Source organism: Trypanosoma cruzi, genomic scaffold (genome assembly GCF_000209065.1).
Source record: "Trypanosoma cruzi strain CL Brener 1047053517163 genomic scaffold, whole genome shotgun sequence".
NCBI lineage: Eukaryota > Euglenozoa > Kinetoplastea > Trypanosomatida > Trypanosomatidae > Trypanosoma > Trypanosoma cruzi.
In genome coordinates, this window is record NW_001849555.1 from 1 (window position 1) to 26,328 (window position 26,328).

General features: G+C 51.0%; 7 protein-coding genes and 1 pseudogene across 7 annotated transcripts, besides 32 other annotated features; all 8 read left to right on the plus strand.

Moving 5' to 3' along the window:
* Positions 1–264: a sequence feature (heterozygous, Esmeraldo-like haplotype).
* Positions 75–437, plus strand: Tc00.1047053511755.10 (hypothetical protein, conserved; the record flags this gene model as incomplete). Its single annotated transcript, XM_809305.1, has 1 exon — positions 75–437. The coding sequence occupies one exon, from the start codon at positions 75–77 to the stop codon at positions 435–437; it is 363 nt and encodes a 120-aa protein (XP_814398.1).
* Positions 265–835: a sequence feature (areas merged during assembly that could not be assigned to a particular haplotype. This can correspond to areas where the two haplotypes were merged or to regions with more than two copies in the genome that were merged during assembly.).
* Positions 499–1,319: a mobile genetic element.
* Positions 760–787: a microsatellite.
* Positions 836–1,245: a sequence feature (heterozygous, non-Esmeraldo-like haplotype).
* Positions 1,246–4,279: a sequence feature (areas not merged during assembly with more than two copies in the genome that could not be assigned to a particular haplotype).
* Tc00.1047053511755.19 (hypothetical protein, conserved) lies at positions 3,230–3,478 on the plus strand (the record flags this gene model as incomplete). Its single annotated transcript, XM_809312.1, has 1 exon — positions 3,230–3,478. The coding sequence occupies one exon, from the start codon at positions 3,230–3,232 to the stop codon at positions 3,476–3,478; it is 249 nt and encodes an 82-aa protein (XP_814405.1).
* Positions 3,500–3,554: a sequence feature (T-rich).
* Tc00.1047053511755.24 lies at positions 3,719–4,918 on the plus strand (annotated as a pseudogene).
* Positions 4,280–6,768: a sequence feature (heterozygous, non-Esmeraldo-like haplotype).
* Tc00.1047053511755.28 (hypothetical protein, conserved) lies at positions 5,038–5,382 on the plus strand (the record flags this gene model as incomplete). The annotated part of the gene is made up of 1 exon (XM_809314.1): positions 5,038–5,382. One exon carries the CDS (start codon positions 5,038–5,040, stop codon positions 5,380–5,382), a length of 345 nt encoding a protein of 114 aa, XP_814407.1.
* Positions 5,531–5,559: a microsatellite.
* Positions 6,015–6,496: a mobile genetic element.
* Positions 6,276–6,298: a microsatellite.
* Positions 6,532–10,491: a mobile genetic element.
* Positions 6,769–10,080: a sequence feature (areas not merged during assembly with more than two copies in the genome that could not be assigned to a particular haplotype).
* Positions 10,081–26,328: part of a sequence feature (heterozygous, non-Esmeraldo-like haplotype) that runs on past the window's edge.
* Positions 10,673–10,781: a mobile genetic element.
* Positions 10,767–10,797: a sequence feature (AT_rich).
* Positions 11,181–12,593, plus strand: Tc00.1047053511755.40 (hypothetical protein, conserved; the record flags this gene model as incomplete). The annotated part of the gene is made up of 1 exon (XM_809306.1): positions 11,181–12,593. One exon carries the CDS (start codon positions 11,181–11,183, stop codon positions 12,591–12,593), a length of 1,413 nt encoding a protein of 470 aa, XP_814399.1.
* Positions 12,726–12,817: a sequence feature (T-rich).
* Positions 12,820–12,839: a microsatellite.
* Positions 12,965–14,299, plus strand: Tc00.1047053511755.50 (hypothetical protein, conserved; the record flags this gene model as incomplete). Its single annotated transcript, XM_809307.1, has 1 exon — positions 12,965–14,299. The coding sequence occupies one exon, from the start codon at positions 12,965–12,967 to the stop codon at positions 14,297–14,299; it is 1,335 nt and encodes a 444-aa protein (XP_814400.1).
* Positions 14,449–14,523: a sequence feature (A-rich).
* Positions 14,586–14,632: a sequence feature (T-rich).
* Positions 14,790–21,512, plus strand: Tc00.1047053511755.60 (ATP-dependent RNA helicase, putative; the record flags this gene model as incomplete). The annotated part of the gene is made up of 1 exon (XM_809308.1): positions 14,790–21,512. One exon carries the CDS (start codon positions 14,790–14,792, stop codon positions 21,510–21,512), a length of 6,723 nt encoding a protein of 2,240 aa, XP_814401.1.
* Positions 21,998–22,029: a microsatellite.
* Positions 22,083–22,121: a microsatellite.
* Positions 22,185–25,478, plus strand: Tc00.1047053511755.80 (formin, putative; the record flags this gene model as incomplete). The annotated part of the gene is made up of 1 exon (XM_809309.1): positions 22,185–25,478. The coding sequence occupies one exon, from the start codon at positions 22,185–22,187 to the stop codon at positions 25,476–25,478; it is 3,294 nt and encodes a 1,097-aa protein (XP_814402.1).
* Positions 23,850–23,879: a microsatellite.
* Positions 23,952–24,025: a microsatellite.
* Positions 25,594–25,641: a microsatellite.
* Positions 25,668–25,692: a sequence feature (AT_rich).
* Positions 25,853–25,889: a microsatellite.
* Positions 25,890–25,910: a sequence feature (AT_rich).
* Positions 25,989–26,087: a microsatellite.
* Positions 26,096–26,133: a microsatellite.
* Positions 26,144–26,252: a sequence feature (T-rich).
* Positions 26,310–26,328: part of a microsatellite that runs on past the window's edge.

Consider the following 26,328-nt stretch of genomic DNA (forward strand, 5'->3'; position numbering starts at 1 on the left):
TTTTTTTTTTGCGGTTTGGCGCGCAGCATACACAATTTTCAGCGAAGTGAAGGGTAACAGCCAATCTGCACGCCATGTCGTCCATCCCTGATGAGCTTTTTGGCAATTGGTTGCTGACGACGTTCAACGGATTGGATCTTTCAGATCAAGGAGGACCGTTTTTGATGTTATTGGAACCTGCAGGAGGACTTGTGTACCTTGATATTCAAATTACTAACATACTGAACGGCTTACTGGAGTACCGAGATGGCCAGCTTTATGGACATTTGGTTTCAACACGAATGCTTGGACCACCGTTACATATGCAGATTGAGCAAGCATTTGGTGCTGGATTTGAAGCTGGAATGAACGTCCTTATTGAAGAAGCTGGGATGATCTTCTCTCAAGGCGGGAACACCTTTTTCTTTGTGGCCCAAACCGACTCCTCACAACAGTGAACAGCGGAGGGCAAAAGAGCGTTTTATTTGTTTTACTTGTAACCTCGTTTTTTCCTTTTTTAGGAGCATTTGAAAATGATGATCGTGGGAGGGCTGGCTGCCCTAATTAATGTGTATGTATCCTGATAAAAGGAATGCTCCTCCTTACGACACTTTTCTATCGTATGAATTCTTGGAAGAACACGACTTCAGGGGAGCAGGGAGGCGATGGCGGCTGGATAACTCTTATTTTTATTTTGCCTTCCCACCCACCCTCTTTTGATTCCCACCATGCGGCGGCGTCCCTTTGGTTGGAAGAACCCAAAGTCTGCCACTTCGTAAGAAATAAATAAATAAATAAATAAAAAATATACATCCCATCCGAATAGAGTGAGCGGGCCGCGACTGTGGCTAACGGATGATATATAAATATACACTTCCTAGCTTTTACACCTTGAGGATATGGTGAATCCACTCCTGTTCCATTCATCCCTTCTTATTTCTATCTGTTTGTCTTCTATTATATATAACCTGAGGATTCGGCCAGCGGCCCAGAAGATTATTTTCTTATGAATTTTCCGAAGAGTACGACTTAAGGAACCGGGGAACCAACAACGGTGGGATGAAATTATTTATTTTGGTTTTACCATCCGACCCGCCCTTTCTCAATTCTTGTCCTCGCGGCGGTGTCCCTCTGGTTGGAGGACCCCAAAGTCTGCCACTTCGTAGGGAATGATTTTTCTAATCCCAACAGAGTGCGGAGTGCCACGAGGGTGGCCGTCCGAATATATAAATATATGCATGGAGAAAACAGTGAGGCGAATTGACTTCATCTCCGTTTACCTCCTCTCCCTATCTTGTTTCTCTTCTTTAGTTAGGTTTAGGATCAGGCCAGCAGCCCAGGCGAATACTCGAATTGGGAAAACCACCGCGTCGTCCACTCTGGCACCACCACTATTTTACGCCCCCGATACGACATGCATTTTCTCAATGAATAATCAATGGATTCCCTGTTCCGCCGCCAAACAGATGGCGGAGAGCTGTAATTGGAAGAGCGGGAGAACGGCGTGGATGCGCGTTCTGGAGGGCCTCAGTCCGCATCGGTGTACCGAAAAAGGACGCGTTTTCTTTGCCTCTGTCGGTTGACAGGCGGGGGAACAGGCCTTCCTGCCCTATGGAGCGGCTTCCCAGGGAGCATTGCACGATTGGCCACGCCCCGCTTCTTTGTGTTGAATTTCCCGACGCGCGCAGTGGTGGGTTTCACAAGGAAAGTGGGATTCCCCGATTTTGTGGTCCCTGCATGCAGAGCATGACTCTCTCTTTGCACAGCGTCTCTCTAAATACCGGTCGCTTATTTGTGTGCCTCGTCATTGCGGAGAAAATAGCCTTGCTTGAGACCGCACGATACAGCACGGTTTTAGCCCCGACATTGCACGAGCCAGTCAACTCCCACAGTGGAAAGAGACGCATCTTTTTCTTTTGAGCTTTTAAAACTTTTTGAGCTGCTTTTCTGAATTACGCAGCAAGTGGTCGAGACGTAAAGAAGTCTTTCTTTTTGGTGATATTGCTTCAGCCTCCACTTTGGGGCGGAAAGGCTCTTTTCCCAGGCATAGCTTCACCTGAAGAGGAACCGAAAAGATTTGCTCAGCAGCGAGGGCCCGTGGATGCTTCCCAGGATGCTCTCTCCCACGCACAAATACCCCTTGAACAAATTTTTGGCTTTGTTTTTTTGCTGGTTTTATTATTTGATCATTTTCTGGCCTGTGGATTATTGCCTTTTTACTTTTCCTCTTTTCTTCTCTTTCAGTGCAGTTGTTTTACAGCACGCGACTCTCTGGGATGGTTTCCTATGATGTTTTGCCGCAGCCCTTCCAACGAGGGAGATGGGCTCCTCTGCACACCCACTCAATGGGAACGGACGCTCTTTTTTTTCTGCGTGGCTGTTGTGCAGAGACACCGATGGAAGTCGGAGGGAAATGAGTTAAGACCCGTTGTTGCGGCGACAGCACTTCGTCCAGGTGTTTTGTTTGGCATTTTTATCTTCTCGGAATGCCCCGGAAAGAAACGATTCGCATGGATTTTTGTTGAAGATGCAAAGCTGCGGCAAACGTAGCTGCAATTTTCATTGGACCGGGCTTCAGATTTCTACTGAAAGAACAGGCGCACAATGCTGCCATCAGACGGTGCTTGCTGCTGCAGCGAAGATAATGTTTTTTTGTTTTTATGATCTGTGTTATTCTGGGTGCCGTCACGGACTTAATGAAACGTTTGACGTCTACTAACGACGCGTTCTCTTTAATTACTGATGTTGACTACGCCCCATGAAATCAGAAAAACAATAATAACAATGATATTTGATAAACTTGACGCCAAAAAAAAAGATGTGGGTCATTAGCGGCAAATGAGTCTAAAAGACGTAAAATACCGTTCTCTCACATTTCTAACCACACACTTCATGCATCATTGGATACCGTTGCCCTTAAAAAAGGAGGTTTGCTCAACAACCAGAGCGATTGAGTTGTCTCTTATTTTGTATTTGAGGCTGACACCGTTATCAAATCCCACCTTAAAGCCTTTGAAAAGCCACACGCATGCGTTTTCACGCAACTTGGCGATAACTCCATTGCCATATAATCTGCCCCGTAGAATCTAAGCCAACAATTCCCACAAAGAAAAAGAAAAGCAACCGGCTCAACCTGGCACCCGATGAGAAAGACAGTCTTGGCGCCTACGGGCTGGGCCAGGCCAAAGGAAGCGATGCTCCAGAGGAAGAATGAAATATTTCCACGATAAAGTTGGAAGCTGCCGGAGAAATGCTGCAGGTTCGCGTTGTAATCGTCAACGTAATGTCCGGCACACTGGAGTATGGGCATGGCACGCTTACTGGACCTCTGGTTTCAACAATGATTGCGGGAGAAGGCCTTTTAGAAGAGATTGAGGAAGCATTTGTTGCTGGATTTGAAGCTGGAATGAACGTCCTTATGGAAGAAGCTACGATGACCTTCTCTCAAGGCGGGAACACCTTTTTCTTTGTGGCCCAACCCGACTCCGCACAACAGTGAACAGCGGAGGTCAAAAGAGCGTTTTATTTGTTTTACTTGTATTCTTGTTTTTTCTCATATTTTTTTTTTGTTTTTTACCCTTTAAAATTTTTGTGATGCGTGGCGTGTGTGGTTTGTTGCAGTTGGTGGTGCGGCCTGTGTGAGCGACAGTTGTTTGGTCGAGTGCAGTTGGATTGTGTGGATTTCTTCTTTCTTCCCCTTTCTCTGGATTTGTTTTGTGTGTTTGCGTGGGTGCTTGGCGTGGCATCGCCTGACGATGTCGACGCCGCGCTGGGGAGGGTGGCTGACGGCGGGTCGCTTGACGTGCGTGGCTTTGCTCGCGCCATGTGTGCTGAGGCGTGCAGCAGCATCCAGAGGCTTTTGCGTGAGTGTGCGGAGAAGGCGGGGGCACTTGATGAGGAGGTGAGAGGGCTTGTGGAGCGCAACAGGGCGGAGGAGGATGCGCTTCGGGGGGCTGCGACCGGTGCTGCGCATGCGGAGATGGGTGCTCTTCGAAACGAGCGGTACGCCGAGTTCTCACGGCGGCGGGCGCGTGTGTTGGCTGAGCGAGCCGCTGAAGGGGCGGTGGCTTCTCCGACCTCGGCCGGCGGAAGGAGTTGTGTGTGTGTGGGCGGCTGCGGTGCCTCATTGTGCATCTGCGCCCGGACGCCGTTTTTGACCTTTGCAAGTTTGGCGACGTTGCGCATGTGTTGTTGGGCTGGCGCACCGCCATGCAGACGTTGCGGGCGCAGTGCGACTCTCTTAGTGAGTCCGTTCCTGCCGGCGTCCCGAATGTCTCTGTGCGCGTCCTGCTGGTAAATGGCTTTCGGTGCACTCCCAGTTGCACAGGCGGTGCCTGCAGGCTTGCAGAGACGGATGTCGAGGCGGTGGCGGTGGGGGCGTTGTGGCCGAGGATTTGTTCGTGCAGTGGCCTGGTGCTGTGGACATGCGCTCTCTGCTCACCGGCAACCGACTGCGGTGTATTTGTGACCCCGCCTGCGGGATGGCGCGGAGTGATTTGTGGTTGGTGGGGGACGGCCACGACACTCTGGGCATTGTTCGCCACACGCGTCTGCACCACTCCGCCGTCTTTCGTGGATTTTTCTTTTCCGAACAGCTGCGGGCGTGGAGTGTGTTGGCGCGCAGGCAAACCTGATGCTTCCCCTGTTTGGGGCGACCGGGAGCGAGTCCCAGAAGCGTGTGGAGAGACGCGCTGTCGATGTGTTTGAGAGCCTACGTGAGCAGGAGGAAGGCCCTCCTTCTGCGCGCACGAGTGCTGCTGTGCTGCTCCCTGTGCATGGCGACGCGTCAGCTGCTGCCGACGACTCGCTGCCGTTGGGGTCTGTGGTTCTTGACATTCGTCCCCTGGCACCGAGTCTTTCCTTCGCGCGGCACTTCAGATGTGCCGAGACATGTGCGCTGGTGTGCGCCTTGCATGGTGTGTCCGTGCTGCAGCGTGAGTGCCTGTGCTGCCTGTGCACCGTTGCCTCCGTCTTTTTCTTTCCCTTTTTTTTTTGCGGTTTTGCGCGCAGCATACACAATTTTCAGCGAAGTGAAGGGTAACAGCCAATCTGCACGCCATGTCGTCCATCCCTGATGGGCTTTTTGGCAATTGGTTGCTGACGAAGTTCAACGGATTGGATCTTAGAAATGAAGTACGTCGGTTTAGGATGAGGTTCTCGCGTGCCCAAAATGACGTGGAGGTCCGTGCCTTGGTGGTCAATGTAATGAGCGGTTTCATGGAGTATCGAGATGGCAAGCTTACTGGGGGAATGGCTTCTACTTTATCTTTGGCACCACCGTTTTTTATGGGAATGGAGAATTTCCTTCGTAATGGGTTTGCAGCTGGAATGGATGTCCGTCTTGAGGGAGACGTATTAACTCTCATTCACGGCGAAGACGTTTTAGTGCTTACTGCGGAGTAAATTGACTCCGTACTACAGTGGCATATGGAGGGTACAAAGCGTTGATTTGTTTTAATTATTACACCGTCCTTTTTATTTGTCGTTTTTTTTCTTTTGTAGGCGGCTGTGAAGTGAATGTTTTCGAGGAGTGCTGGCTAACTAAATTATTATATACATATACATATATATATACATATATAATGTTCCGTTAAAACGAATATGTTTTTTTTGATGATTTCCTTCCTACCCCAACGATGAATTCGTACATTGTCGCGGTGTTGGGCCTTGGCTGCATATAGGAACTGCGCAGCAGGGCGTTGCTGCGAGCACGACGGAGACCAAGACGACTCCACCCCTCGAGAGTGTTCCACGCCATGCCCGGTGCGGGGAGGTGAGGCGGTCTGCCTGCAGACTGTCGGAAAAAGTGCGCGACCGTTTCGCAGCGGTCACTCCGTTGATATCACCCATTGCGGTGACGTCCACAAGAACCCTGGCACCGAGGAGAATGGCTACATCACTAATTGGCAGCGTAACATTGCGGGCCTCGTGTCCGTAAAAAGATTGCATCTGCCGCGCGATTGGGGCAGCATCAACCTGACACCGTTCTTCTCCAGAAAACAAATAACCGGAGAGACGTGGTGAATAAATTTTTTAGGAGTTTTTGAAAAGAATGATCGTGGGAGGGCTGGCTGCCCTAATTAATGTGTATGTATCCTGATAAAAGGAATGCTCCTCCTTACGACACTTTTCTATCGTATGAATTCTTGGAAGAACACGACTTCAGGGGAGCAGGGAGGCGATGGCGGCTGGATAACTCCTATTTTTATTTTGCCTTCCCACCCACCCTCTTTTGATTCCCACCATGCGGCGGCGTCCCTTTGGTTGGAAGAAACCAAAGTCTGCCACTTCGTAAGAAATAAATAAGTAAATAAATAAAAATATATACATCCCATCCGAATAGAGTGAGCGGGCCGCGACTGTGGCTAACGGATGATATATAAATATACACTTCCTAGCTTTTACACCTTGAGGATATGGTGAATCCACTCCTGTTCCATTCATCCCTTCTTATTTCTATCTGTTTGTCTTCTATTATATATAACCTGAGGATTCGGCCAGCGGCCCAGAAGATTATCTGGCTATAATGACTTTTATCGGGCCCCCACTTGGCGCGGTGGTGGCGTTGCCGTTCTGGTGCGCCACTCTCTACCGTGCGAGCGCCTGTCGCTCCCTGGCACTGACCTCCTGGAGACCATTGCTGTCCGTGTATTTCCACCGGGCTGTCGCAGCATTTGCGTGGCGAATCTCTACAACCCTCCCATGGAAACTGTTCAAGAAACCGCATTTATCAATATCGTTTGTCGCTTGTGCCCGAAGAGATTATCGCGGGTGACCCGAATTTACATCGTGAACTCTGGGACAGTCATATGCACCATCAAGGACTGGAGGCGATAATTTCGCCGGTGTTCCAATTGATATGGATTTTGGGCTGGCAAATTACCCGACACAGGCAACACGGATCACACATCGTAATGCCTCGTCCCCTGAAGTGACTGCGTATTGCGCCCTACGCATCTCCCACTGGACATTCGCCCCTTACATGGACTCGGACCACTGCTTGATATCTTACTTGGTAGAGATGGACGATGGGACTCCACGACTAGCCAACTCGCTGCCTTGACGGAAGAAAGCCACCTTTGCCCTGCGTAAAGCGGATTGGCCTGCTTTTTTACATCGTTGTGTGAAACACTCCTTGCCACCGCGTCCACGTGGTTGGATCCTCGCGGAGGCATCGTACGAGCAGCTGAGCGCCACATCCCGCGCGGCAGCCGTGAAAACTCCAAAAAGATATGGACACACGAAATGGAACAGGCCGAGTCCGCCGCCGAAGCAGCACACGAAGCACACGCATTGCCTCACCTGGAGACAGCCTACTTTGAGCCGAATGTACCCGAAAGAAGGGAGGAACGAAATCAAGCCTTACGCCGTTGCTCCGCTGTGTTTCTGGAGGCCCGCGCGAAAAGACTTGGAGCTTCATCCAGCCCGAGGTGGCAATATCTTCACGGCGTGGCGGCGCCGCACCCTCATCCTTTGGAATCGGTTGTGCTCCGCACTGAACCTGGCCGCGTTTGCGCCACGCCTCGGCAACAGGCAAATCTGCTTGTCCGTCATTTTGTGCGGATTCACGTGCCATACCGCCTTATACTGCTGCCGCTGCTCGCTGCACTCCTTTGGTTCCTGGTGGCTGGGAAATGGATCGACCTTTCCCACCGTATGTACTTGACGTGACCATCCGTGACTCTTTGCTTGGCTCAGCCCCTGGCCCCGAAGACATGTTGAATGAATTCCTGCACCGTCTCGGGCCCGTTGCGCGCGGCACACTTAGAACGATGATCCACAACTCCTTCGCAAACGGCAGCCTGCCTGGCTCCTGGAAAATGGGAGACGCTATTCCCATCCCCAAACCTGGGAAGGATCCATGCCGCCCAGAGAGTCACAGACCCATCACGCTGCTCTCTGTTTTGCCAAAGTTAACCGAAGGAATGATTCACCGCCGTCTGTCAGCGTTATTGCCGCAACACCCACGTCAACTTTGGATTTGCAACTCCGCGTTCTACGTCGGACGTGGTGGCACTTGTTATCGACAAATTACTCGTGGATTGAATGAGTTCAGCATTGTGGAGTATGAGCGCCCTGGAGACGACGTCCCCACACGACGCCCTCGTCGCCATCGCTTGCTTGTGGTCTCGATTGACTTTCCGACTGCGTTCGACACCATTGACCATGGGAAATTATTCGGCATGCTTGACAGACTTCCGCGCCTTCGCCCTCGAACCAAACGCTGGTTGAATAACAGCCTGCGGGGCCGCCATGTTAGGGTATGCACTCGCGAACAGCACTCCCGGAAACAACTCGCCTCAACTGGAGCACCACATGGCAGCGTCCCGGGACCCTAACTCTCCCTCTACTGTGTGGATGATCTGCTGCACCGCATGGGTAGTATCTATTCTGCCGCCGCATTCATGTAAGCTGACGAACACACACTTGTTGCCTCAGGTGCGGACATCCATGCCTGTGCTGCGGCAATGCGACCGCTCTTGTCTCTTGTGGCCACATGGGCTGCCGAGCACAGCCTAAAAATCAACGTCGCTAAGAGCGAAGCTGCTCTATTCCACATCTCTTCACACACACACGGTCTGACGAGGACATGTTCGATCTCCATCTTGTTAGCGGGAACCCGCGTATTCAGTCACGCCCAGTGCGCTTGCTGGGCAACACGATTGATCGACTTCTTAATTCTGTTACGCATGCTTCTACCGCTGCAAAGCAGTCCATGCTACGCTGCTATCAGCTGCGGCTGGTCGCACAAGCTGGTGCGTCCCATCACACCGTGCGATCCTTTTTGATTGTATACGTTCATGGTGTGTCACTATATTGTGGCGGGGCAAGTGTCCCGTGACTCGCCCCAATTACTTCCATAATATGGAGGCACGGTACCGCGACGGTAGTAAAACATTCTTGGCCTGAGCGCATCTACAGATAATACATCCGTCTGCTTGGAAGGCAATCTTCTTCGGCTCCGGAAGATACTCTGGCGTCGTGCGCTCACAAAATAAGAACGCTATATACGCCTCCATGATCACGAGGATTTGCGTTCCCTTATCTACTCGGAACCTATGCCTCTGTCCATGCATGAAGAGCGGCGGCATCGATCCCGCTTCCAAGAGATGCTGTTATTAATGGATTACACCGCGTCTGTAACATTATTGGGACACCCCACAACCACAATCGCGCGCCTCTTGCCCAACATCGTATTTTCCCCTGGGACACTGTGAGCTGCAATAATGTGGAATTTAATCAGCCACGCTTTGCCCAAGACGTCTCTGACGATGTCAGACGCACGGCTTTTTATTCTATTTACTCCTCTCTAGGAGATTACGATTTTGAATTATGGACGGACGGTCCTTCGTCTCTCGCTGCACTCGCATCTGGATCCGCTGCGCTATTATATGACTCCACCACGACAAATGATCTCCCCGTGGGGGTACATCGTGCAGCAGCTGGCAGCCTCGCATGCTCATATGGGGCAGAGTGCATTGCCACTGAAAATGGCTTTAGACATCTCATACCTCCTTGTCTGGAAACATCCCAATCGCCCACACGAATGCTGGAGGAAACGGACTCCCTCTCGGCAATTGAGACACTCCGCGTCGTTCCACTGGCCGTGCGAAGCCGCATTACTGAGTAAATTTGGATTATGCTGTTTTCCTTGGTAAAGCGAGGTCACTCTGTAGAATGTGTCTTCTCCCCATCGCACTGCGGTATCCCACGCAATGAGGCCGCTGACGAAAAAGCCACGACTGCACAATCCCTCCCGCAGGAGGGCGGCCCAATCTGGCACGTGGACTTCCTTGCCGCCGTCAAGAGGTTGTACTGGAAGGAAGTCCAGGAGGGAGAAGAAGCCGCACACACCGCACGCCGGGGGCTCGTTGGTGTAAAGGAAAAAAACAAAAAACATTCCTGGTGCCCAGGCAGGCATCGGGCGTCGAATCACGACTTTGTGCGCGGGTGCATTGCGACTCCTGCCCACTCTTCGACAGGCCTGCACGCGCCCTGCGGATCACAAGGAACCCTTCATGTCGGTGGTGCCGTCCCTCCCTCACTGAAGAGGCAGGACCGCCCCGACCTTCTCCGGAACCTCCACCTGGCGTGTCGACTGCAACTCTTCGGAGAATGACGAGCAGCGGATCAACGTCGCCCTGCCCAATCGGTGGCAGACTCTTCTCGTCCGTCCACAATATGAAGGCACACGCCCGACGCACTAACCCTGGCACTCCAATCGTTGCAGAAGGCCTCACATGTGTTTCTGCGACAGCTCCACGGTCTTCAAAACAAGTGCCTCACGCGCAGGTCACTACCGAAAATGCCAAGCGTATCAACGAGCAAAAAACGGACAACGCAACTCTGCAGGCCCCAATGACAGCCATAGCCCTTCAGCCACTCCTCTACGGCAACCTCCACCAGCCGCTGAGCCCCCGACGGTCCACGGGAAATCTATCGCACATGTTGTGGGAATGCCCTCGTCGTTTACCACTGAGCATTCGAATCTTTGGAGAAAATCCATGTCGCACGACAGCGTTATTCGAGACGGGAAATTTGGCCACGTTTCTACGGACAGCTCACGGGCGATCATTGAATAGTGAACATGTCGTATAACGAGAAGAAAATTTTCCCTTATATCTTGTGTTTTTTTGAAGAATGCGTTGGCTGAGTCAATGAACCAATAACGGTAAGAGGAATTTTTATTGAGTTTGTCTTTATTTTTTGCCGTCCCACCCATCCACCTTTTTTTCCCAATTCTTATTCCTGCGGCGGGGTCTGGTGACTGGGGGACCGCAATGTACTTTAATTAATAATATTTTTGTTTTTAAAAAAGTACGGCAAGTCAAGAGAGTGGCAGTTGAAATGTATATTAACTTGGCGAAAACATTGAGGATGTGGCGAATCCCTTGCCTCTCCATTTATCCTCTTTTTCTCCCCTTCTTGTTTTGATTGCTTTGGATAACTTTAGGATTTGGCTAGCGGCTCAGGTGAATACTCTTTTGCCTTTTTTTGCGTTTGTTATTTTGCAGGTGCTTTTGGTTGATACATGTGCCATTAGCCTGCGTCTGTGAGTGTGTTTCTGTGTTTATTGTTGGTTTCCTTGTGGCGTTTCCTTTTTTTTGTATTTTATTGTAAGCGTCGTGTTTGCTATCGGCGTTCGTAGGAATTTTGTGCTGTGGAGTTAGGGGTGAGGCGGGATTGAGGGTGTTGAGAGGATGAAGTCAAAGAAGACGGTACAGAAGAGTGAGTTTCACCATGTGCGAGTGCAGGGGCGCCAGCGCGAGGTGGAGTTTCCTGTGTCGCCGCTCTCTGCTGGGCCGCAGCAAGGGCGGTGGGGCAAAGATTCATATTTTGTTCCAAAACTTGTTACCTTATGTGCGGAAATTATTGCGGCGAATTTTGCCCAACTTCCTGAGGCTGACGGATTGCGCGAGGAGCACCCGAAGTTGTACAACGTTGTCATTGAGAGGCTGTCGACGGATTTGCCCTTCTCGGTGACTGTCCCCCGGGTGCGATCGGATGAGTACTGGCGTCGCTGCTGTGAGGCTCGGTGGTCGTTTGGGCAGCTGGGCGAGCGGTCCTGCGGGAAACTTCTGCCACCCAAACGGGAGGGGTGGAAGCAGTTTTTTCTTGAGCGTGTGCTCAGCGACTTCCTGACCGCCCTGCGATTACCCGAGATGACGACAGAGGAGGCGGAGGCGCTCGACAACCTCTGCCTGGTGTGTAGGGAGTACGTGTACACGTTGGACCTTGCCTGCCAGGTGACGCGGTTTGCCCTCTACGAGTCCCTCCTGTCACGCATGCCGCATTTGGAGGATATCCGTTTAACCATCGGCGTGAAGAACGCTGGGACAAACTTTGAGTGGGAAATGATGGGATTTGGCGAGTCGGATGCACTCAATTTGCGCCGCGCGCTTATGAGGTACCCGCCGCTACGGTATCTGCGGCTTCCCAACAACAGGCTGAACAGCTCGTTATTGAAGGGAATTCTTGGCGGACTTGTCCACAACACATCCATCGTCGTACTTGACTTTTCATCCAACCGCATTGACGACGAGGGGGCACGGCAGCTTGCTCTCCTGCTCTGCAAGCCAGAGCTGCCGCTTGAGGAGCTTTATTTAAATGACAATCATATCCGATCAGAAGGCGCCACTGCGCTCGGCGAGGCGTTGACAATGAACAAGAGACTGCGGGTTCTCAATCTTCGTCTTAACCGCATCCCCGATGAAACCGGCGGTGTGGCCATCTTCAATGGCCTTGCAACACACACCACACTGGAGGTGCTGGACCTCGCGCATAATCTTCTGGGCGATGAAACCGCCCGCACCCTCGCGGAGGTGTTACCGAAGCAGGAGTCACTGCTATCATTGAACATTGCAGGTAACAAGGCACTTGGTTTGGAGACAAGCCAATTACTCTTGCAGGCAGTGAAGAAAAACACAACTCTGTGCTTTTTCGATACTCGGGGAAGCGGTGTGGCGGAGGAATGCATGGCAGCCATGGAAGGAAAGGTGCGGGATGTCGTACGGGCCATCAAGAGGCAGGAGTTAGCGATGAAGGAGGAGTTGCAGAGAGAGAAGATCCGGCAAGAAGTAGAGGCAAAACTTGCAAAGACGTTGTGTGCGTAGAGGAGTTCCAGTAGTCTCCCTATCTATATATGTTTTTGAGCGGTATGTGTTTTTCCCTAAAAGGGAAGAGGAACCAATCTTTATGTACAGTGAGTTCTTCTAGAGGCGGCGGTGGGGATCTACTGAAGCTCCTTCCTTTTTTCCCTTTTTTTTTTCTCTTTCTCTGCGCGCTTTGCTTCCTTTTTTTTTTTTTTTTGCTGTGATTTCTTTTTCTACCTTTTTTTGGGGTGGTGGTGGTGGTGGTGGGACTGTTTCCGTTTGCTTTACGTGAAGCTTCAGATTGAGCGGGTGTATCCGTACCGGCGATTGCCTGCATTTTGTTGTTGTTGTTGTTGGGTCCATTCATACGGAGTGTAGCTGCCTGTTTTCTCATGGCCTCAGTTACGGCCTCTGGTCTTTTTCTTGCCGTCGCTCTGACTGTCGCTTCAGTCAGCGCCTTCTTCTTCACAATCTGGCCAGCTGCTGTTCTTGTTTTGGTGCGACTCACTGCGGGATTTATTCCAACGAATTTCATGCGTCTTTGCGCTGCCTGGTACGACGGCGTGCAGGAGAAGTGGTTGGCGTTTGTCGTCATATTTCTTGAGTGCGTGCTCAAGCTACGCCTGGCGTACACAATCGTGTCCACGTCCGCCACAACACCGTCAGGGATTGCTGATGTGTTTGCGCCACCTCAACCCGGCAATTTTAAACTCATTATCCTCAACCACCGCTCGCGCATTGACTGGCTGATGATGTTTCCGTTTCTCGCACGGGCAAATGTTCTGCGAACGCTGCGCATTGTCTTGAAGGCGGGGCTAAGTCGTATCCCCGTCTTTGGATGGTCCATGCAGTTATTCCGTTACATTTTTCTTTCCCGAAAGTGGTCCAGTGATGAGGCCAAAATGCATGACGTGATTGTGCATTACCGTGAGAACGGCGGTGCCACCATTCTGCTTTTCCCGGAAGGAACGGACCTTTCAGAGAGCAACGTTGAGAAGTCCCACGCCTACGCAGCACAAAATGGCTTGCCACGTTTCCACCACGTTCTTAACCCACGCGTCAAGGGATTTGTGGCAATGAAAAATATGATTGGTGCGGCAAATATTGAGGAGATTGTGGATGTGACGATGGGCTACACGGATTTTGTACCCGGCGAACGCCCAGCCGAGTGTTCAGTTGTCAACGGCCGCATGCCAAAGAAGGTTCACATACTATGCATGCGACATCGCATGGCTGAGAATACGCCGTCTGTGGGGGAGGAAAGGCGGGCGCTGGATGTGGTGCCCACGGATGATGATGGCCTAAGTCTTTGGCTGAACGATTGTTTTGCGAAAAAAGAATTTTTGCTCTCGCAGTTTTACGCCAGCAATCCAGTGGGATTTGAGCCACACCACGTTCGTAGTGTGTTTGGTGAAAACTGTACCGTTTTTACTTATGACGAAGATGAGGAAATGGCACGTCATCCTAATAGCACAAAATTTTCTCTTTTTGTGCGGGATGTGGGGATTTGGCGTGGTTTTGTTGGTATAATTGTTTTGTGGACGATACCTGTATTGTATTGGGTCTTCTGTGGCGGGCTACTCTCGTTACTTCTCTACGGGCTGCTTGCGGCCATGTGTGTGTGGATTAACCGGGAGAAGGGTGGTCTGGATGTGTGGCTGTTCCTGCAGCCGCAGCCCAAGCGGCCGGCGAGGAAGGAGGAGCTGAAGACCCATAAGAAGGAATGACGTGGCAGGAAACAACAGATTGCAAAGGGGGAAGGCAATGCAGGATGAAAAAAGGAAAAAAAAAAGGAAAGGTATCAGTGACTTTGCTTTTATTCTACTGAAAGCACCGCAACATTCATTTTGCCTGGAGGCTTCTTTTTTTTTTCTCTAAAAACAATGAAAGAGTAAGAGAATAAAGGAAGAAGACAGAAGAACGAACAAAAAAAAACAAAAAGAACAGAAAACATGGCCTTTTTTTTTTTTTTTCGGGGGCAGATGTAAGAAGGAATAAACGTCATTGTGTGTGTTGCTTTTATTTTCTTTCTCTCTCCCTCTCTTTTTTTTTTTTTCTTTGATGACGCCTTTTGCTCTACATCTCCTGAGAGAAGTGATCCTTGTAGGAGAGGGGGAAACACACACGCACACACACAAAGACAGGGTGTGAGGAAAAGATAGAGAGAGAGAGAGATAGCATAAGGAGAAACAGGGGAACAAAGGAAAACGTAACGTGATGCCCGCCGCCACGCGCTACTTGCCGCACTCCGAGAGGACAAAGACGCACTATGAGCGATTTCTGAGAGATCTGCGTCGATGGCTGCCACCCGGCCTCGATGATGAGATTGGCGAGATCGCCGAGGAAACACTCTCCATTGTGTGCCGCGCGGGTAATGGTACCGCCGCAGGGGGCTCAGCCCAGCTGCAACAGGTGAGGAAACAGCTTGAGGTACTCTTCGACACCTCAATAAGCCCCGAGGCACTGCATGAGGTGCTTCAGTATGGCCGACTCATTGATGACTTTATTGTGGTGGCGGAGGAGGAGGAGGAGGTGGGAAACACGTGTGGCGTGGCCCATCGCGGCGGTGACAATGCCGCTGGATTGGGCGATGGACTCGGCGACCTTTTTTTCATGCAGCAACAGGAGGAGGAGGCTGGTGACTCATCGGATGACGATGAGTCCAGGACTGCCCGCGACAACAGGCGGGACTTGATGAGGTTTGCCGTAGATGTGGAGGGGCTCACAGCCAACGATGACGATGAGGACGACGGCGGTGCAGAAGAGGGCAATAATAATCATAATAACAACATTAACGGCGGTGGCCGGGCGCAACGTGTGACGTTTGAGGAGGTTGCATGCAACCCAAAATATGTCCGTGACTCCTTGCGCCGCCTGTTTCCCACGCAGACAGTCGAGGAGTGTGACCTGCAGGCGGATCGTTTATTGCGGTACGCCGGCCAGCGTCAGGTTGACCAGTTGACTCTCGAAACACAACTCACTGCGTTTCTTGGCGGATACGACGATGAGGCAGTCATGGAATGGATTGGTGTCGTAGCCGCATCGCGTTGGGCAATTGTGTACGGCATGCAGTTTGCAGAGGGGCACAACCAGCAGGAGAAGGAAGCTGTGATGGATGCCATGAAGACACATGCGAAGCAGGATCGTCTGGTCGAGCGGCTTTACCAAAGTGTCACGGGTAAAGAAATAGGGCCCAAGAATGACATTAACAACGATGACGGGAACAGTGGCGATGTGAAACCGCTGCGGCGTGTGGATTTGGAAGCATACGCATTTAAGGATGAGAGCACACCCCATCGACTTAGACGTGCTGTTGTGCCACAAGGGACACAACGGGCGGTATTTGAAACACATGATGAGGTGGTGCTTCCGGCAACGGCATCCGCAACGAGTGAATACGCCCGGACCCCTGTGAGCGCCTTTCCAGAGTGGGCACAAGTGGCATTCTCTGGTGTCACACACCTCAACCCCATGCAAAGCAAAACGTTTGATTGTGCCTTTGGGAGTGATGAAAACATGTTGGTGTGCGCACCAACGGGGGCAGGGAAGACAAATATTGCGATGATGGCAATGCTGAGGGCTGTCAAGAACGCCACGGCCCGCAGCGGAGCCATCAATCTGCGTGAACTGAAGATGGTTTACGTGGCACCCATGAAGGCACTGGTGCAGGAGGTGGTACGCACTTTCTCCAACCGATTAGAGCAGCTTGGTTTGACCGTGGTGGAACTCTCCGGGGACTCCAATGCGAATCAGGCCCAGCTAAGTGACGCGCAGCTCATTGTGACAACACCCGAGAAGTGGGATGTGGTGACACGCAAGTCTGTGGAACTTGGCGTGGCATCGTTGCTGAAGCTTCTCATTCTGGACGAAGTGCATTTACTTCATAACGAGCGTGGACCTGTGCTGGAGGCGATTGTTGCAAGAACCATGCTGCAGCAGCAACTTCGTGGTGAGACGGATATCCGTATTGTGGGGCTGAGCGCCACTTTGCCGAACTATGCGGATGTGGCGAGTTTTTTGCAGGTGGACCGACAGCGGGGATTATTTGTCTTTGACAGTTCTTTCCGTCCAATTCCGCTTCAGCAAACATTCTGTGCCATCAAAAAGGTACGTGGGACAAATCAGGTGGCTGTTATGAACCTTGTTACATACGACAAGCTGCTTCAGGCGGCGATGAGTGGGGAACAGTCGATGGTGTTTGTGCACTCCCGCAAGGACACTGAATACACCGTCATGTACATGATACGACGGATTTTGGAGGAAAAACGGACGCATTACTTTGTGCGTCCCGGCAGTGAGTCGGAACAGTTGTTACGTGAGGCGGCAATTGACCCATCGCGTCCTCTTCGACCGAGTTTACAGCAAATGCTTCCAATGGGCTTTGCTGTACATCACGCCGGAATGAGCCGTGGGGAGCGCGAGGTTGTGGAGAGACTCTTTGCGGATCGACACGTGCGGGCACTGGTTTGTACTTCAACCCTTGCGTGGGGTGTGAACTTGCCGGCGAATCAAGTGATCATCAAAGGCACTCGTGTTTTTAATGCTGCCAAGGGTGAAACGGAATTGTTGAGTGCACTTGACGTTCTGCAGATGTTTGGTCGTGCTGGTCGTGTGGGGTTTGGCTCGTCTCTTGGAAGGGCTGCGGTCATCACGAGCGCTGAGGATCTGCATTACTACTTAAGTGTACTCAACGACCAGCTTCCCATTGAGTCGCAGATGATGCGACGGCTGATTGACATGTTTAATGCCGAGGTGGTACTTGGCCACGTGGGAAGTGTCGCTGAAGGAGTGCGGTGGCTACAGCGAACATATTTGTACGTCCGAATGCAGCGATCGCCTGAACTCTATGGGACACGCGCCAGTAATGCTGACCCTCTGTTCCTCCGTCATTTAGAGAATATTGTGCACACCGCAGCGGATGACCTGCGTCGCTGTCAGATGGTGGAATATGACACCCACGCTCGGCGCATCTCACCGAAACCATACGGCCGCATTGCATCTTTCTACTACATCACATCCGCCTCCATGACCACGTACCTCACCCACCTTGGTCGTACGATGCATGATGTGGACTTGTTCCGTCTGTTCGCCATGTCAAAAGAGTTCTCACACATTTTGGTGCGGCCAGAGGAGCAGACGCAGTTGCAATATTTGTTAGAAAATGCTCCTATTGCCGTTCGGGAAAGTCGCTACACGCCCTTGGCGAAAATTAACATATTGCTGCAGTGCTACATCAGTGGTATGAGTCTACAGGGCCTGCCATTGATGAGTGAGCTTGTCTATGTGAAGGACTCCGCTCAACGCATCTTTAGAGCTCTGCATGAGATTTGTTTGGTGCGCGAGTTCGGCCGTACCGCGCAGCAGGTACTAAACCTTTGCCTTATGGTGGCACATCAACAGTGGACTGTGCAATCTCCCGTGCGTCAGTTGCGTCACACGGTGGCTCCGAAGAACTTTAATGCCTTTATTCACACATTGGAGAGCCGTCGCGTTTCGTGGGAAGAGGTGCGATTATGGTCACTTGAAGATCTTGCTGAGAAGTTGAGCGACGAGCGACGTGCTGAGTTAGCATACGAATGCATTCATCAGGTTCCGCACTTTACATTGGAGGCTTCCGTACGCCCTCTCACCCGTAACATGCTGTACGTTGATGTCGACATCACGCCAGACTTTACATACAACGAGGAAGTACATAGCCAGACGGCTGGTGAACTTCTCCTCACGATTGAACACACCAACGGCCGCATTCTTCACCATGAGCAGCTGCACATGACTGGGGAGGCTTTGCGTGGAGGCGAAACGCTCTCCGCCCCAACGATCGTGGTGCCAATTATTGAGCCGAAGCCAACTCACTACTTCGTGAGGTGCCAATCCTTGTATTGGCTTGGAGCCGAGTGCTCTGTCGCCGTTTGTTTGATGAACGTAAGACTGCCGGACATCGCCCCGCCGCTGTTGGAGATGCAACAACGTCCCTCTGCCCTGGAGGATGAAACGGCACGGGATGTCTTCGCGACGCTTCAACCGTACGGCTTGGAGGCATCAGCAGATAAGTTGTTTCCCTTCACCGAGTTCTTCCCGGCGCAGCGCGACCTCGTGACGCCCATCATGGCGTATCCTTCGGAGAACATCTTTGCAGCGCTGCCACCCGGCGGTGGTAAGACGGCAATTGCTGAGCTCTTCATTTTGCAATTTCTTCTGGAAGGGGCCCTATTAGAGACGAACATGGGCGCATCCGAGGAGACCTCTATGGCTGAAAAGCTGTGCCCGCTGCTGAGCGAAAAATTCTGTACCTCCACGGCACATGAGGCGTGCGCCATGCGTCGTTTTCAAGACTGGCGGATTAAATTCGGTGAGGGTTTGAAGCAGCGGGTGGCAAAATTAGAGCCATTTGGTGAGGGGACGACGCTGAAGGCAGAAAAGGTTTATCAGGCCACTATTATTATCGCAAGTGGTAGCGGTTTGGCGCCGTTGTTACGTCAAGGTGCGGTGGATTGCCTTCTGAGCGTGACTCACATCATTGCTGACTGTGTTCATCTTATTCGTGCACCGGAGGGTCGTTGGATGGAGGAATGCTTGGCACGTTTGCTTTCAAAGCCTTACTTGGTAAACAATGGGCAGAAGCCTGCGCGTCTTCTTGCCCTCTCATACCCACTGATAAGCTGCACCGAGGTGTCACGATGGATGAAGATCCCAGCAGCGCGGCAATACAATTATGGTAATTCCTATCGGCAATTACATGTGCGTCTGGAGGCTTTGGAGCAAGGAGGAGCCCGCAGTCGGTACGAGGCAGCCACTGTCTCTGCACTAAAGGAACTACAGAAGGTGCGTTACGCATCGACTCCAAACGTTGTGTTTGTTCCCTCCGCGCGAGAAGCCGAGGAGCTTGCAAAACGCATAGTTCTCCGCTGCCGAGACTTTGTTCCTGAAGCGGTATGCGAAGATGTAGAAGATCAGAATATTGCGCTGCTTCTTTCAGCCGGAGTGGCTTACATGCATCGTGGGACAAGCCTGCTAGATGAGTTGATCATCATCGGGCATATAGAGAAACCAGCACGGCACCCGGAGACAGAGGCGGTGCTTCCATTAGTGCTTGTCTGTACTTTTGAGTCGGCATGGAGGTTGCCGGCTGCACTGTTTGGGACGGCATTCGTGTGCGCTGCGGAGCGACTTGGCGTTGCCAGCAAATTCGTCAACGCATCTGGTGGTGACTGTTCCGTGTCCGAACTTCTACAAATGACATCTCGAGCACTTAATGAGGCAGTCGTTTATTGCCGCGCCGCACGGCGTTGGGTGTGGGGCAGACTACTGAATGACCCACTGCCACTTGAGTCATACTTGCGGTACCCGAACGATTTTTGTGACGCCGTAAACGCCGCCGTGGCGCAAGGGCGAGCAAGTGACATGCCGGGCGTTTTGCGCATCCTGCAAAGTCATTACTTTCTGTACCATTTGCGCACGAACCTACAATTCTACGGCGTTCCCTCTAAAGACGATATCCCAGCGTATGCCTCGGAGTTTGCTCGGTCGGTGATTGCCTCTTTACAGCAGGCGGGCTGCGTGGTTGTGACGGAGGGTGATGGGGATGAGACGGTAACGGTTCGGCCAACTACGCGGGGTATTGCGCTGTCGAATCATGGCATCACTGTGGGAACTATTGAGGCCATTGAAGAGGCAAAATCTGGCATTCGTGTATCTACCGTGGCGGGCGTGTGGCGGTTGATTGTCTCATCTTGTGTAGAGTTGACACCGGAGTACGTGGGTGACGCTGCCCGTATCACGGATGATGCTGAGATGCAGGCCTTGCAGACCATTGCTCGGGCATTTCCCAAGGGCTACGATGTGCAGTACGTGGACCTGGATTTTAGTAGGGGCTGGACGAAGGTCCAAATGCTTATTCTTGCGCACTGTGCCAGGATGTTTGTGCATGAAACATATATGGCGGGACATGAGGGGGACGAAAGAAGAATGGCTGTAACTCATCCATTTGCTTCGCCATCGACGGCCGCTATCGACCCGCAGCTGCTTCTTAACATCCCAAGTACGGTAGCAGAGCGGCTGCGGGAGGACCTTTACGTTCTTTTGCCATCCGTACTGAATGTGGTACGAGGCGCTTGTGTGATATTTGACGGCAGGACCCAATGGAAACAGGCCCGTTATCTGATGCGTCTCTCTTCACTGATTGAACGGCGTACCTGGGGATTTGAAGATCCGTTGTTGCAACTTCCGTGTGTGCAGGACTCAAGGACTCTGCTCGAGGTTCTAACGACGACAACAACAACGGCAAAAGCGTCATGGTCTCTTGAACGGTTGCAGGAGTTGTGTGCCCAACATGAGACACCAGCAGCGGAAGGTGCATGGAATGAACTTTCACACATGTTGTTGACGTCCTTGCAGCGGCATGGCAATGTGAGTCGTGCGGTGGAAGAGGCTGAATTCCTTTTGTCTCGTCTGCGTGTCGAGGCCGCGGCAATTCCACGTGTGATTTCACTCTCAGCCACAGGAACCGTAGAGGAGGTGGACGGTGCACATGCCTTCTTGGTGCGCGTGGAGGGTCACATCGCATGCACACTACCACCGTCATCGTCATCTTCGGAGCATTGCGGCGATTCGCTGGGCCCGTGGTGGATGCCGTGTGTTGTGCGACATGAGGGGCGTCCAAATTTGCCGGAGCGCTTGATGGCGTTGCGTGTGGTGACGCCGGAGAATTCGCCGGGTAGCACCGGCAATGAAGAGGATCCCGTGGATTGCATGAATAGTGGGGCGGCGCTGAAGGCATTCAACGCAAAACCATCATCCTTTTGGCGCATTTCCGGCACCCTGTCGTTCCCGCTGCATGATGTGGACGGGGAGGACCTGGAGACGCTGAAGATGACGGTGGCGGTGATCGCAGCGCGCTACATTGCGGACGCGGAGGTGGACGTTGTCTTCACTGCGGAGTGAAGTCACATTGAAAAAGGGGAAAATAACGCGCTTGTTTCTTTGTTTTGTTGAATGCGCCTTTTTTTTATTCTCTCCTTTTCTTTTTTTTTATGCTGTGCGCTTGACGGTGGTGGTGCCGTGCCAGAGGGAGAGAGAGGGGAACAAAGAATGATAATAATGATGATTAACATGATGAAAGAAGTATTTTGCTGCGGAAGAGGGGGGAACGTGGTGGAAAAGAGAAAACAAAGGCAAAGAACCACAACACACCCACAGTTGTGCGGTGTTGTCAAGGGAGCAGGCGGGGAAGACATCAGTGCGCTTGAAGGGGTCGTGCCACTCGTCGGTGCAGGTGCCTCAAAACAATACAGGGAGAATTCTGTTCATTGCGAGGGGCTCCTATACCCACCCTAAACCACTTTTTGTCGTGTCTGTTGGAGGAAAAGGAAAAGAGGAGGAGAAGGAGGCGCGAACGTTTGCAGAGCCATTGCACCACTCTCTCAACGTTTTTTTTTTTTTTCTTTCTTCTTTTTTTTTTCTCCCCTCCTTCTTCTTATCTCGTGTGCCACATCATTGTCTTTCCAGGTCCTGTACACATATAAATATATATATTTATATTTATATATACATTTGGTGTTTCTGTGCGAGGTGGGGGGCAACAATAAATATATTTTGGCCTGCTTTTAGCACGTGATGCCGAACCCACTGGAGGAAGATTCCGCTGGTGCTCTCGTGGCTGCCAACAACGGTGCCCAGGAGAAGCAGCAGAATGGCCTGACGACGTTGGGTGACAAGGGAATTGAGAGGGAGAAACTGCCGCGTATTCCATCCACGATGCAGAAGCAAAGGCACTGTAGTTTGAATTTCTCGCAAATGGGTTCATCCCAATATCTTCAAGGAAAATTATCACAACTGTTCCTCACGAATGGGGGCACTCACGGAGGATTATCCTCGACATTATCGAGAACCCAGTCCTCCAGCGATGAAGCCGCAGCTGTTGTCAGCGACCAGAAGGAGGTCACAGTAATAAGCTCAAAGGAGGTCCTGTGCTTGAGCGAAGTCTTTGGAGTGCCCCCGGCACGTGTACGGGAGGTGGCTGTTGCCTCGGAGGGTGATCGCGAACTGATGTTGGCCATTCTTCAGAGTGAGTGGGAGGATCGAGAACAGCGGGGCGAGCCACTGCTGCCTTCGGCCGAGCGATCCCGAAGTGGGAGCATTACCGAAGTTGGAGATCGGCCAAAGCTGCAGTACGGCTCGAAGCACGCGGTGAGGCGGATCATGAAACTTCTGGACCTCTCCCCTTTGTGGGAGGGGGAGATCATTCATGCACTCAACGCCACAAAGGGGGACGCACAGGGGGCGTTGTCTGTCCTTACAATGAAGATGGAGATGGCAAACGGAGCACCAGCCCAGCGGCTGATGGGCTGGGGTGAAAGTATGTCTGAGCAGGATATGATAAAGGTTCAGGACTACATTAGCCTTCTGGATAAATCTCTGGAGACCACAAAGGCACAGGCACTGCAAACAGAGTTTGAAGGACGCACAATAAAGGACATTGAGGATGCATTAAGGCTCACAGACGGAGACTTGAACCAGGCTCGACTTTATCTTCAGCAGGTGCCGGCACAAAAAGAGACCCGACGAAATCTTGAGGCCCTCATTGCATCGCCCAAGAAAAGTTTTTTTAGAAAGAGGGAACGGCGACAATTGAAACGTTACCCCTCCGTAGTCAGCATTGCTTGCCCCGATAATGCCGTATCTTTATTCCCTCATACTGCGCGCTCGAGGAGCCCTGATGAGGGCGATCGAGAAGCAACGTCTCCATTCAGCAAAACGACATATGTTTTTCGCCCAACGGATTTGGCGTTATCGCACGTCGAATTGCCTTCTCATTTGAAACAGCAAAATGCACATGAGAAGGGTGAGACAACAATGGAACTACAGCCTAAGAAAACGGAATTACCCGAGATTATGCGGGAACCAGCAGATTTATGGATGGGCAAGATGCCAAGAGGTGGTAGCGTGTATGCCTTGAACAACTTAGATGATGAGACAGACGATGAGCCCTTGTCGCCACAGAGCGTTGCTGCCATCAAATCTGCATTTAGTCCAAACAAACAGGGCAGATCGTCCGAAAATAGGTCCTCGACCTCTCGTGGGCTCAAAATGCCTCCATCACTACCAACAACTGGCATAGATGGCATTTATCCAGCGGCACCATCCCTGCGAGGTACCGCAGCGAGCTCCGGGCTTCCTCCACCGCCACCGCCACCGCCACCGCCACCGGGCGCTGGAGCAAAGTCTGGACTTCCACCGCCACCGCCACCGCCACCGGGCGCTGGAGCAAAGTCTGGACTTCCACCGCCACCGCCACCGCCGCCGCCACCGGGCGCTGGAACAAAGTCTGGACTTCCACCGCCACCGCCACCGCCACCGGGCGCTGGAACAAAGTCTGGACTTCCACCGCCGCCGCCACCGCCACCGGGCGCTGGAACAAAGTCTGGACTTCCACCGCCACCGCCGCCGCCACCGCCCAAGGCGAAATCAGGACCCGCACAACCTGGTCCTACGCGTAGTATTCCCATTGATGTGGTAAAAAATATTTCGAAAGTGTCAGTATTTAAAGCCAAAGAATCTATTGTACTTCCCGAGCTATACCGCAGGGAATTGGCTAATGAGTTTAGGCGGGTGGAGAAGAAACCAATGGAACGGGAACCGCTTGTGATGAAGGAGGTTATTATTGATCCAAATCGTGAGCGGAATGTGGGCATTGTGCTTCAATTTTTGCGGCTTCCCATACAGACTATTGAGGCACGTGTGCGTACATTTGATGAGCTGACTCTTGGTGAGGAGCACATTTCAGGCCTTGTCAAGATTATTCCCCACGCCGAAGATCTTCGGCCTATTGAAGCATGGATGAGGCGCAATCCAAAGGCGAGTGTTGCGCGACTTCATCAACTGAGCATACCTGTACGCTTCTTTATGATGACGATGAAAATTGGGCATTACGCCGAGCGGTTGCAATGTTGGAATTTAAAGAACGAATTCAAAGGGCGTATTGATGACCTTGAGGTGAAAATTTGCCGCACGCTAGAGGGAGTGTCTGCTGTGATGGAGTCCACGCAATTGCCCCGCTTGTTACAGGTTGTTCTTGCAGTAAGCAATTTTTTAAACACGGGTAGTCGATTTCAGGAGGCGAAAGGATTTCGTGTGACACAACTACCGCAAATTATCGAATTTCCGACAACAAACAACAACCGGGTTCTTTTGGATTATTTGGTTGAGATCATCGACCAGCAGGACCCAGCCCTGCACAATTGGACGGAGGAACTGTTGTCGGCGGCGGAAAACGCATCAAACTTTGATGTACCCGGAGTCGCTGGGGAGCTTAAATCCGTTCGAGCTCGTCTGCAGAAGTGTGCGTCACTTGTGCGTGCGATTCCGGATGACAAGCCATGGACAACGAAGCTTGGGAAGTTTATCTACACCGCCTTTCCAGCGCTGGATCATGTCGAGCAGCTGATGAGCGAGTTGAATGCGAAAATTGAGTTGATGCCGGCTTATTTCTGCGAAAATTCCAGTTCTTTTTCTATGAATGACACGATGCGGTGCCTGGCAAACTTTGCGAAGAAGTATAACAGGAAGAGAGACCAGTTGGCAGCGAAACAGATGCGACTATCGAGGTTGGCGGCAAAAGATGCAGAGAATTCAGAGAATGTCACGGAAGATCCAAATTCGAGGGTGAATGTTAACGAGTCGCACAAGGTACAACATTCATTACAAGAACCCAAAATAAAAGTGGAAAAAGAGCGAAGCAAGCCATCTTCTCCAGCCCCATATGCCCTGATGGCCAAGGGTGATAGGAAGGGTACGGTGGGCAATGGCCGCGGAGTAGGGAGGAGGACGGAGAGCCTTAACAATGGGTCCTGCAGCAACTCCAGCAATGGTGAAACTTTTTCTGAACCCCGTCTATTACTCTTCCAGTAGGCATGCATCTTTAAAATAACAACAATGAGAACAACAGAACGAATTTCATTTTTATTTTTATTGGCTACGTCCAACCTTTGCCGTTTCTCTTGTGTGTATGAGGTTTAAAATGACGATATAAATATATATATATGTATGTATGTATATTTACTTATTTATGTATTTTGTCTGCATGTGTGTGCTGTTGAGATTTTTTATTTTTTATTTATTTTTTGGTTTTGTTTTTGTGTTGCTTGTGTGTATGGCAAATAAAGAGAGAGAAAGGAGGGAGGGGGGAAGAGAGACCCGGTGAAGAAGAATAAAACGGTGATTATTATTTATTTTGGTTTTATATGTTTATATTTCGAAATTTTCTTTTTTCTTTTTTTTTATGGTTTTATATTTTTTTATTTTATTTTATTTTATTTTATTATTTAAAAAAAAAAAAAAAATCCATTCGTTGGTTGCTTGAGTGTTAACGCGAAATGTTATGTTTTTTTTTTTTTTTTCTGTTTTGATGCCCTCACACTCACAGACAGACAGACAGACAGACAGACAGACAGACAGACAGACAGACAGACAGACAGACAGACAGACAGACAGACAGACAGACAGACAGACAGACAGACATGTAAATATATTTATTTATTTATTCATTTCTTTTTATTTTATTTATATGCCGGCGGTTTTCTTTTGTTTTTGTTTTTCTTTACATTTTTCTTTCATCGTGTCTTTTCTTTTTTTTTTATTCTCCCCTTCTCTTCTTCCCTCTTTGTTGTGGTTGTTTTTTTTTTTATATATAAAAAAATATATATGTGCGTTTCACTTTTTTTTTTTTTTTTGCTGCATGATTTTATTTATTTATTTATTT